General features: G+C 41.1%; 1 protein-coding gene across 10 annotated transcripts in view; it reads left to right on the top strand.

The window, feature by feature from the left end:
• The first annotated feature begins 641 nt into the window (after nucleotides 1-641).
• Nucleotides 642-11587, top strand: part of FBXO25 (F-box protein 25) — a 33690-nt gene continuing 22744 nt past the window's right edge. For 2 of the 10 annotated variants that reach the window (XM_049818625.1, XM_049818631.1), the window contains exons 1-2: nucleotides 642-762; nucleotides 5624-5767. In XM_049818625.1, coding sequence (XP_049674582.1) covers nucleotides 5631-5767 — 137 coding nt within the window. In that variant the 5' untranslated portion in view covers nucleotides 642-762; nucleotides 5624-5630. Of the gene's footprint in view, nucleotides 768-807; nucleotides 823-2842; nucleotides 3272-4794; nucleotides 4931-5623; nucleotides 5768-6728; nucleotides 6778-11587 lie in introns of those variants that run through there. The other 8 variants (XM_049818634.1, XM_049818635.1, XM_049818626.1 and 5 more) reach the window with 7 other exon arrangements.

The raw sequence follows: 11587 nt of genomic DNA, 5'->3' as shown, positions 1-11587 counted from the left end.
AATGCCCTCAAGCTTTAAGAAACAAGGAGCTCCACGAGCTCGGCTTCCCACGGCCCTGCCTCGCGTGTTCCCCAAACTCTCCCCTCACAGCCGTAAGCCCGGCGTGGCTCCTCCGAGGCCCCAAACGAAGCGCGCCTGTCCCGGCGGGACGGACACAGGGGCTGCGGCGGGCCAAGGCCCCGACCCACCCGCTGCAGGCCACCCGAACTCCTCCCGCTCCCCCACGGCAGCCCTCGGCCGGCGCCTCCCTCCCGCCACCCCTTTCCACCCAGCCACCGGGATGAAGAGCCGAGGCGAAGGGCGCGACCTGCTCTCCCCCGAGGGCCCTACCGAGGCCAAAACGCTCCCTGGCCGGCCACGCCGCGCCACGCCACCGGCGCACCGGGCGCGGAGCCCTGCGCCCACGGTCACACACGCCGCTCACCGCCGGGCCGGCGGGGGCGGGGCAGGGGACACGCCCCGCCCCGCCCCGCCCCGCCCCGCCGCCCGGCCCGGCTCGCGGCACACGCCCCGCCCCCCCCCCCCGCCGACCAAAACATTGACACGTGCGCCTCCCTCCCTCCCCCCGCCCCCGCCCCAACACCTCACGTGACGCGCCTGGCCCGCGCCAGCCGGTGACGCCAACCGCCCCCTTCCGCCAATGGAGAAGGGCGCTGCCGGGTAGCAACAAGCGCGGCGGCCAATCAGCGGGGTGGGGCGCGCAGCCCCGCGTTACTTCCGTCAATAGCCCCGCGGCCCGGGCCGAGCGCGCGCTACCGTGAGGTGAGGTGAGGGGAAGGGGAGGGTGGCCGGCCGGCCGGCCGGGGCGGCGAGGGCCGAGGTGTACGAATGAGGCGGGGAAGGGTGTTGGGACTGTATACGGGAGGCCCGGGGGTTTGGGGCTGGGTGTGGACAGAACGGGCAGGGGGGGGATGTGCCTGGAGCCTGCCTGGAGGAGTGGGGTGTTGGGATATCAACGGACTGCATGAGGATGGGAGAACTGGGAGAAGCGAGGGCTGGGACAGCAGCAGGCTGGAGGGAAGAAGCCTAGGATGGGCGGCTCAGTTGGTGATGAGCATTTGTGCCTGTTGGGAACTGAGAACTGCATGGCCTGGATGCACTAAAATTGTTGTATGGGGGAAATAACAATCAGAAGAGGGGTGGGCAAAAGAAAAGCTGAGGAGTTGATGAATTGTGGTCTTGCAGAAGTTTGAGACTTGATTTGAGATAGCCTTTTGATATGAGGAAACATGGGCTGGGATGAAGTCTGTAAGCAGACTCTGACCTCTGAGTCACAGAGGTCGACTGGGCTAGGTCCTAGAATAAGGTCATCTGCCTGTAGTGGGGGTGTAAAGGAGCAGTTTCTGTTGAAAGTTGAGCTGCTGAAGAGATTTTGTTAGCATGCTAAAGGAAGGGATGGGTGTGCTGCTGGCTTGTTAGGAAACTGGAGACCTTTGCCTGTTCCCATCATGCTGGCAACAGACTTGCTACCGAATAACAAGAATGGTTTGGGTCATAATGACATCTTCTTAAGTACAAGAATATATAGACAGATTTCCAGTACGGTGGCAGAGTAATTGGATGACGTGCTGCAATTGTGAATGGCTTTGCAGTGACTTTGCTCATGTGTTGAGTTAGCTACCTCATGGAAAGCAGAACTTCCTTACAAGTGCAAGGATGGCTGGAGCAGTTACTGTAATATCCAGTTGTGCTAAGCTGGCATACACAGCCCTCCTCTTCTGTGCTTATTTCTGGTGGTTCTTATTTCCTCAGTCCTTTCTCCCCCTCACCTGAGGAAAAGGTGTATGATGCAAAATTAAGAGCTCTTGTTCTTATTTGTTTTTAGGAAAAAGCTAAATGCAATCAATGTCTTGTCTTAAATCTTTGTTGTTAGCTAATGACCACGTGCATTCCCCAGTCTTTTTTTTCCTTTAAAGAACCCTTTGCATTTTCCCCAAAATCCAAGTCTAGGGCGCTTATCTTTTGTTGCGGTGAAGGTTTTAATAAGTAAACAGTTGCCTGCTATTACTGAAGGTATACTGCATAAAGTATGCTGGAACTCTTGAAAGCAAGCTCTTGTCTGGAAGCCACAGGGATGCTTTAGTGCAATGCTGTACAGAGAAGCAAAGTCTGAGGGGAGGCAGAGCAAAAGCATGGATCTTCTTACCTGTCCAGGCAGTCATACTCTATGATCACTTCTCATATGAAAGACATGCGTAGAAGAAGTGTTTATGATACATTGCAGCTTCTTAAAATTTGGTCACTCCTCAACAACAATCAAATCTATGGCTCAGTCCTGCAGGAATTGAGAAATGTGGGATTATTATTTTTTTTTTTAGTTACATATGGACTGTTACTAAAAGAATACTTTTACATTTCTGGTTCCCATGAGCTACAACTTTTGACCATGAGTACAGGTCATTTTGTGGTATTGCTGCTGATGGATGCACTCTTAGCTGGTGCAATAGTGAAACTATGTCTTGGACTAAGAATATCTGTTTCTTTAGGACAAAATATAATTAGGTCAACATGTACCAACCTCACATAATTACTGACTTTTTGTATCTTCCATAAATAAGTAATTTTAAAGAAGTTAAAGTAATCTGTGATTTTTCTAATAGCTTTTTTTTTTCTCTTAGAAAGATAATGTGCTGAATATATCCTACATATACAGAAATCATGCATGTCTCTATGAGCTTTTTGTCTTAAGTGTGATTTTTCCAGGATTTCTGGAGCAGACATCAGCAGACTTGGGGGTAGGGGTGAGGGGGTGGGGTGCACTTCCTGATACCTTTATTATTTTGAAAATACTTAATGTAATTTTTTTTGAGGAGGGATGACAGAATATCTATTCTGTATTGAAACCTTGCAATGAAAGACCGTCACTTTTCAGGTTGTAAAGATCGGGAAAGTAGTCTGGTTTAGAGTATGTAACTATTGAAGCATGTGACTTTAAATGCCAGTACAGCTCCCTAGTAGGAAGTTATGCATAGCACTTACACGGGTGGCCTGATACTTTGAAACCACAGGTTTTTTTCCAAAGTTTAAGAATTATGAAGTATACTAAGCATCCTATTCTGTAAATTATGATTAGCTTTGGACTTAAGCTACTTTCATCTGCTTTAACAAAATACTCCATGTTTTCTTGTATTGTTTTCAGGAAGTTTTTTTTTCTTTATCCTCATTTTTTTGTAACTTACCCTGTTAACTTCTAACGATACATGTTCCCACTTTGCTGCAAGTATGTGGTCTCGTTTTTTTCACTTCCTTTTCCCAACAATTCTTTATCAATGTAAGTATTCTTGGAATATTTTAAATCTTTATTTCAAGTTATCCCGTTCAGCCTCTAATGAAGTCTGTGGTTCTGAATTCTCTCTAAATTTTAATTTTTGGGCAATGACATGCACCTACAATAGTGTTTTATTTTTATATCAGAGTTGCTGACCAGGAATAGATCATGAGCTCTGTATCTCTAGATATGGTTCAAAAACTTCTGTTTTATGTTTGTCTGAGATGATGTTTTTGACTTGCTGTCTGCTGTTTTCTGAGTCTCTTTCAGTGATTTAACAAATTTTCAGGTAAATTCTGCTAATCTTGGCAGGAGGAAAAGTACTTTAACCTATGTTACTCTGAAGTGTACTCATGAGCACCAAGTATTTAAACATTTGTATGATAAGGACAAGAGGCCTTAATTTTAGTCAAAACGAGGGGGGTTCTAAACAACTTGGGGGAAAAAAGTATGTTATGGTTCATATTACTCCTAGGAAGCAGTAAAAACATTGGAAAAGCAGATAGGCATGATTAGAGTTTGTGGTGGCTGGAGGAAAGGATGTGGTAAATTTAGGAAAAGATTCCTGTTAGATGCAGAGGAAGGCTGAGTTATGAGTAGGAAGGGGACTTTGGTCAATGCTGAGGGCTAGACAATGCACTTTGTTTTGTGTGGTGTGCATTTTTTAAATTAAAAAAAATACTGGCTCACTCAACTTGTATTTAGGCTTTTTATGCGTCTGTGCCTTCTCCTGTTCTAACTAGTATATTGGGCAGATGCTGGTCAAGAGTGCAAATGGATAAATAAATTCATAGTGGTGTTTGATGTGGCCCAATACTTTTTCAAGCTGAAAAAAATATTAGAAAAAGCATACTTGTTAGGAACAAAGCTGTTAGTGTAAATATATTAACATATATTTCAAATATGATAATGCTATTTTCCCTGTATAGCTGGCATGTGAAATCTCTAGTTAAAATAAGGAGCAACATGTATGCATGATGAATGGGAAGAAGAGGGCAAAAGCTAGCAAGGTCAGAGTCTTCAAAGTGTAGAAAACTGCTTTGTTCATATTCTTACTTAATGTGTCAGAAGTGATTCTCCCTTTTGATAAGGGGTAGCAGAACACTGTTTGAATGATATACCTGTGATGACTTGCATCTGTTTGTAGGAATTTCAGGAGATATTTCACAATTGACTTTATGATGCAGTCTCTATTTGTCCTGGTATCCAGTTAATAGCCTAGTGTGGGAGGTTACCATCAACAACAACTGAAAAAATATTTGGGAAAATGAAAATTCCTTTACTGAAACATCACTGTACAGTGTAGCACAAACTCAGTATTTATAAGCCTTGGGGGGGGGGGGGGGGGGGGAAGGCACAGCATTGATTTTTGTGGCCTGTCAAACTCTTTAGCAACTATTTATTAGTCAGTCAAAATCAGTAATCTGTTTGGTTGTGGTGGAGCAGATTACATAGGATATAATTTTGCTTGTTTTGGTATCATCCCTTTCCTGGACTACCATGATTCTTTTCCTTGTTCTCTAAAGAACTAGGAAACCTACCTTGATCTAAATAAATGCTGAAAGACAAGAAGAATGAGGTTACGGAATCAATAATATACTTAAGAAACCACTGATTCTGTTTCTTAAAAGGATGCTCCACAGAGAACTTTCTTTCCTCAAGGTAATAATTTTATTTTTTTTAAGGTTAAACAGTGTCCTGGTTTTGGCTGGGATAGAGTTAATTTTCTTCCTCATAGCTGGTACAGTGCTGTGTTTTGGATTTAGTATAAGAATAAAGTTGATGATAACACACTGATGTTTTAGTTGGTGCTAAGTAGCGCTTATCCTAAGTCAAGGATTTTTCAGGTTCCCATGCTCTGCCAGCGAGGAGGGGCACAAGAAGCTGGGAGGGAGCAGAGCCAGAACAGCTGACCCGAACTAGCCAAAGGGATATTCCATACCATAGGACGTCATACTTAGTATATAAACTAGGGGGAGTTGGCCGGGAGGGGCGGATCGCTGTTTAGGTATCAGTCAGCAGGCGGTGAGCAGTTGCATGTGGATCACTTGGTTTTTTTCTTGGGTTTTATTTCTCCGTGTTATATTCCTTTTCATGACAGTTGTTATTATTATATATCGTTATTATTGTTATTTTACTTTAGCTATTAAACTGTTCTTATCTCAATCCACAAGTTTACTTTTTTTCTGATTCTTCTCCTCATCCCTCTGGGAGCAGGGAGTGAGTGGCTGCATGGTAATTAGTTGCTGGCTGGGATTAAACAGCAACAAAGAGAAAACTGAAATAATGACAAGAAGTTTTGCAGCTTTTCTTAATAATTAAATAATACACAAACAATCTTCTTGCTGCTTATAGAGAAACCATGCCATTTTTGGGCCAAGATTGGAGATCCCCTGGATGGAGATGGGTTAAAACAGAAGATGGATGGAAACGATGTGAACCCTTCAGTCCTGCACTTGAAGATGGGAATAGTCAGCTGAATGATATCAGTCACGCTGTGTAAGTTAAAGAAAAAAAAAAAGGTGATTCTGCATGAGTTAATAGCAGGTGGGAAGGCAAAGATTGACTTAATTTCCATTCAGATTGCAAGTGTTTGTGGTATCATCTGCCTATGCTAGACGTACACAAATGCAACCACATGTTTTGTTTAGTTAGGCAGACAGGAGACCACTATGGAGATTGTCTGTCTTTTGTCACTGCTTCGTGAGTTGCTTATTTTAGGCAGACAGATTCCATCTTATGTTACATGTCTTTAAAAATAATAAAAAAAACTTTAAAAAAAAAATCAACCAAACAAAACCTGTCAAGTACTATTTAAAGATAAAAATGATACTTACTTACAAATTGCAAGTACAACAGGCATATTGAAGTGTTACCTGGAAGTGAATGAAGACTTTCTGCTGATTGGGTGTTGGATTAGGACTGTTCATGGCAGTCATGTAGTGCCTTTGCTCCAAATAAACAATTAATGGTAGTTTTATGGTAATTCTCTAACACAGTATGAGTGTATGTGCTCCTGTAGAACAGGTGAGAAAGATACTAGTTAAATAAAGTAATATTTGTGGCAGATGCCCACAGACTGGTGTGATACAAATAGCTTTGTCCAAACAAATTCCTACTTGGTTTCTCCACGAAGAAATAGTTCTCAGGGATAGCATTCTTGGTCATAAATTCCAGTGTAATGTGCTCATAATGAGAAAAGGGAACATTCAGTGTTTTGTTGTTAGTCCAGTAAATGATACAGTAACTGATCTGATTTAGAGGGAATTTACTGGCAAGCTAGGACTTGCTGCAGTCATACACCTGTGTTTTTTCTAAATTTGTGAAATAAACCTCAAGAGAGTTATCAAGCAGTGAAGAATTATTATTAAGCTTATCTTGACCTACTGCTTTCTTCATGCCTTTTTTCTTTTTGTGTTCATCTGTCATTGGTCTTATTTGGGCTTCTTTTTCCACACAGTCTGGCCACCATGGATACAAAAGACTATGCTTGTCTGGAAGAGTGTTCAGTAAGCCTCCAACATAAAAGTTGCCTTAAATACCTTTGAAAAAAAAATCTTTTCTTCCCTCTTTCATATATCTTTAATAATATAGTTGGCAAATGAAAGGAAAGCTAATTTAATTTTCATAGCTATTTGCACAGTTACTAAATAATTATATCTTGTAGGTTGCTTGAATGAATATTGTTTGGCAAGTATGACATAAATGACCATTGTCTTTGTGAATATCATTAAGACTTCTGCTCTTCTGATCCTAATTTTTATATATCTTTTCTGCAGAAAGCAAGGTGAGGTATTTTTATTGCTTCTTCAAGCAAAAATCCTAGATTTCTTTTTTCCTTAGTCTTGCAAGAACTTAGTATTGAATTCTTCTGGAGCTTGTCTTGCTAGAAACAGATTTAAATCAACTCTTTTTGGAAATATATGAGCATTGAAGTTCAGGACTGAAATAAGTACATTAGTTTAAAGGGACTGGCTGTGAAATGCTCTGAGGGGGAAAAAGTTTTTTCATGAAATCTGAGGTGTTTCATGATTTGGGTTTCTTAGGCTAGCTTGACAATTTGTCAGAATCCCAAACTCGGGGACCAACCTACTCCGCAGCAGATGCCCCCATCTGTAGTGATGCCCCAGTTCCCCATCTTCATCTTGCACATCTCCTACTTAGCAAAGTCAAACCACACCATATTCTGTGGCCTTTTTTCTTCTTCTTTCTTTTTTTTTAAAAAAATTCTGCTTGTTTTGTCTTTTCAGTTAAAAATGTATATGGTCTAACTTTAGACTACGGAATTCAAGTTGGTACTTCTTGGCAAAGTAGCACTACTTGGGAGTATATTTCACTACACCTTGAAATTTGGAGCTCTGACTACAACTTGAACTCTGCATCTATGAGTTAACCTTTGCTGCTAAACAGCAATTAACGTCTATTTGCAGAACATTATAGAACAATTTAGCATGGAAAGGACCTCTGGGAGTCATCTGGTCCAAACATATACTCAAAGCAGGGCCAACTGAGGTTGGGTTGTATAGGGCCTTGCCTAGTTGAACTTTGTCTGTTTCCAAGATCGGAAATTCCTCCTCGGGTTCCTGTTCTAAGTTCTGTGACCCTCACTGGGATTTTTTGTTTGTTTGTTCCCTCTGCTCCTTAAATCTAGTAAGAATTTATCTTATCACAGATTGTGTCCGTTACCACTTGACTTATTACTGCCCACGTTCTCTAACCGTACACTCTAGCTCTATCTTACTGATACCCTCATATTGGATATTGACAGTAATCAGATTTCTCTCCACCACCACTTCTTAACACTGAACAAGCTCAGTTCTCTTAGCTTCATGCATTATGTGCTCCAGTACTTAATAACCTCAGTAACTCCCCACTGGACTTGTTCCAGTATGCCAATGTTTTTATTGTATTGGGGAGCCCCAAACTAAACACAGTACTCCAGATGTAGTTTCTCATGCCAAGTAAAGGGCAATGATTACTTCTTTCGGTCTGCAGGATACACTTTTGTTAACTTGGGCCAGGGTGCAGTTGGCTTTTTACAACGCAAGGGCACACTGCTGATCTGCATTCATCTTGGTATCCACAAGACCCCTGGCTCCTTTGCTGCAAAACTGCTTCCTATCCTGTCTGTACCCAGCATATACCCGGGCGTGAGGTTCTTCTATCCTATGTGCAGGGCTTTGTATTGAAGTACAGCAGTGTACTGTGTCTTGCTGGCTGGTTCTCTGTACCATCTTAAGCTATTTGGGAACAATTATCTGTCTATATTGAATAGACAGCTCAGCTTAGGATGTCTGTTAATGTGTTGTGGCACTGAGTAAGAATGAGGCATGATAAAATGCTTCCTTCCTTGTGGAAGAAGCATATAGTAAACAATGCATAAATACTTTATTTGTCTCTTTTTAAACTGCCCTGTGAATAGGATGAGGGTATATGCCAGTCTAGCTGTCCTAACAGGGTTTTATTTATTTTCCCCCATTAAATGAAGTAATATTTTTCACCAAAATATTCTGTACAAATCTATGCTAAACGTAGTACTTGAGTATTGTATTCCAGGAAGCAGTTATGGCAGTTTTCCTTTAAAAATAAATAAATTGAAGCTGTGTTGACTGAAACCCTCTTTACTTTTATTTGTAGTCTCTTCTGTGAAAGAAACTATGGATGGAGTTACTTGACAAACTTTGTCTCTTATCCATTACAAATACTTTCTCTTCAGAAATTAAAAAGATCTAATCACAAACAGATTCATAAATAAACCTTCAAGACATGTAAATAACTTAAATTGAAGAATATGTTTTTATTAAAATAGAACTTTTTACCTTATTCGATAAGTCATCTAGTGCTGGTGGTGAATCCAGTTGATGAATTAGTCAGAAATGGGGGACCTAATGATAACCATGCTTGAACAAACATAATCACTTGTGCAGGAACAATTTAAATGATTTGGAATAATTCTTGAATAGTTGCACTTAAAATTAGTTCCATTTATGGAAACTAAGATGGAAAAAATGAGACCGTCAGTTCTGTAGCTCTTACTTGGATAATTAATATTATTATATAAGTGAAAAGTGCCTTGTATTCAAGGTATACAGTAGCTGGAAAGGTGGTTGAGGCAGTGCTTATTCAAGCTCTGTGGGCTGAATGCTGGCCACAGCTACCTGCAATTTGTACCTATAAATTCTAGCACAGATACGTATTTCCAGTGCCATGGCACTGTGTCCTTGAAGCTTGGTGGAGGAGAGAGAACAGCACTGCCTTACAGAATTGTATGTAAAGATCTCTCAATAGCCTGCAACTTAGGAGTAAAGCTGTCTTGTGCTTTCTTTGTGAGGTAAAAGAAAGAGAATCAGACTAATCTAGTAAGATTTTTCATGATGGTGGTATTCCTTTTTTTTTGTGTGTTAGGCTCATGTGAACTACTTGCACTGGCAGGGTAGTCATTAGAGTCTACAGTGCCTCTTGTCTAATTCTGTGAGATACGGTGTTCACAAATGTGTTTTTGGCACTGGATAGAAGTCCTTGGATTTGAATCTAGTCTTAGATAATTTTGGCATTTGACCAATACATTGTAATGTTATTTGGTGCAGGCACTTAACTCAGGATTTTCCAAGCATGGTCAAGCTGTAAATGGCTTTGAGCCTCTTCTAAAACACTTAGTGTGTCTCTGTAGGTAATTGCATGACTCGAGGGCATTCCTTCCTCCATGAGAAAAGAAGCAAAGGGATGAAGAAGAATAGTTGGAGCTTGGATAGCCCTGTCAAGTTTTCCAGCATTTTAAGTGTCATACCCAAGAGGTTATTTAAATACTGCTATGAACTTACTTTTTTGAAAAAGCTGAAATTCTTGCATGCTTTATGTAGGGTATTGTAATTCTAAGGACACCAGGTACTTTGCTTTTAGAAGTTTTAGAATAATTTTGTATGAAGAAGTGCATCGCCAAGACAAGAAGGTTAGAATAGCTGTAAATTGGCAGTATTGTGTATGTATTTAAATTCTTCCATGTGCACTCAGATGTCTTGTGCAGTATTATGGTAAAAATGCTAAATTAAGGCTTCTGTTACACCATATGAACTTGATTTGATTTCTTGTATCTTAGCTTGGTGGTTGCGGGGGAAGGGAGGCGGACAGGGGTTGCTTTTGGAAATGGTGGAGCAGCTTTGTTACTTATCAAGCAGCTTTCCAGATTTCTGGAAGGAAGGCTAACAGTCTCCAGGGAAGTGCCTGTATTTCTGTCCCATTCTTCTGATGTCTGTAGGACTCTTGCTTCCATTCTTGGTAAGAGACTTAAAGTTTGTCAAAAAGAATGCTGATGGTTACAAATAAGTAGGGAAAGGCTCTCCACATGTAGTGGGACAAAACATGAAGAAATGAAGCCTCATATGAGAAGATCCTCGGAGATAATAGCAAAATTAGTCTTTTCCCTAAAATGACATGGAGAATTCCAGGAATGTCACAGGTGAATTTGAATGTCAGACAAAGGTGTTTGAAATAGCCCTCTTCATCTTTGCAATTCCTTGTGTTAATTGACTGGCCTTAAGCTGCCTTGCTTGTTTATCTGATGCTTGAGGAAGTGTATACTATTGGGGGGCAGGGATGGGCTTTAAATCACTTCAGGTATGTTACTGATCTAAATTGCTTTCTAGGGACACTTCCTCTCCAGGAACAAAAGAAGGAATCCTGCCAGATTTACTTTCCTTTTTCTATAGCAGGTCTTCAGGAATGCTGCCTCCCCTCCTCTCCCCATTGCACTGGGCCAATAGGAATGGGTGTGTTTCTGTTCTGCCCGAATTATGTTGCAGAGTCTCTCTAGTCTTCTGTCTGTTGTTAGGATGACAAAGCTAGGTCTGGGAGCTTTGGGCTCTATTTCTGATTCTGTAGCAACTTCTCAAATTCTACAGTAACTTCTTACATGATGTGGCGATGCAGTTGATATGCTATAACATAATTAAATTAATAATGTTAGTGAGCTTAAAAAGATATTTCCTTTATGATACTTTGGGGAAAAAAACCTGATGGATTGGAATGTTATCTAATCAAAGTAACTTGTCAGTGTTAATGTTCTGCATTTGTCAGTTCCCAGTTCCTTTTCTCCAAATTCTTCTTCTGTTTGACCAGATACAATATTTCGCAATGTTGCATAGAATATTGAAGTTGTTGAGTCTTTATCCTCTGCTTTAAAAATGGTAAGACATGAACTAAGGCCCTCACCTTGGATTGAGCTCTATCTGAATGCAGAGGTATGTTAGCTTTTTTCAGGATTTAAACCTAAAATGAAAACAACTTTTGTATTTCTCAGTCTTCTCAACCTGTGTACCTTTA

This window comes from Accipiter gentilis, chromosome 16 (genome assembly GCF_929443795.1).
Source record: "Accipiter gentilis chromosome 16, bAccGen1.1, whole genome shotgun sequence".
NCBI lineage: Eukaryota > Metazoa > Chordata > Aves > Accipitriformes > Accipitridae > Astur > Astur gentilis.
The sequence above is the reverse complement of the archived record's forward strand: the minus strand, read 5'-3'. Positions and strand labels throughout refer to the sequence as shown.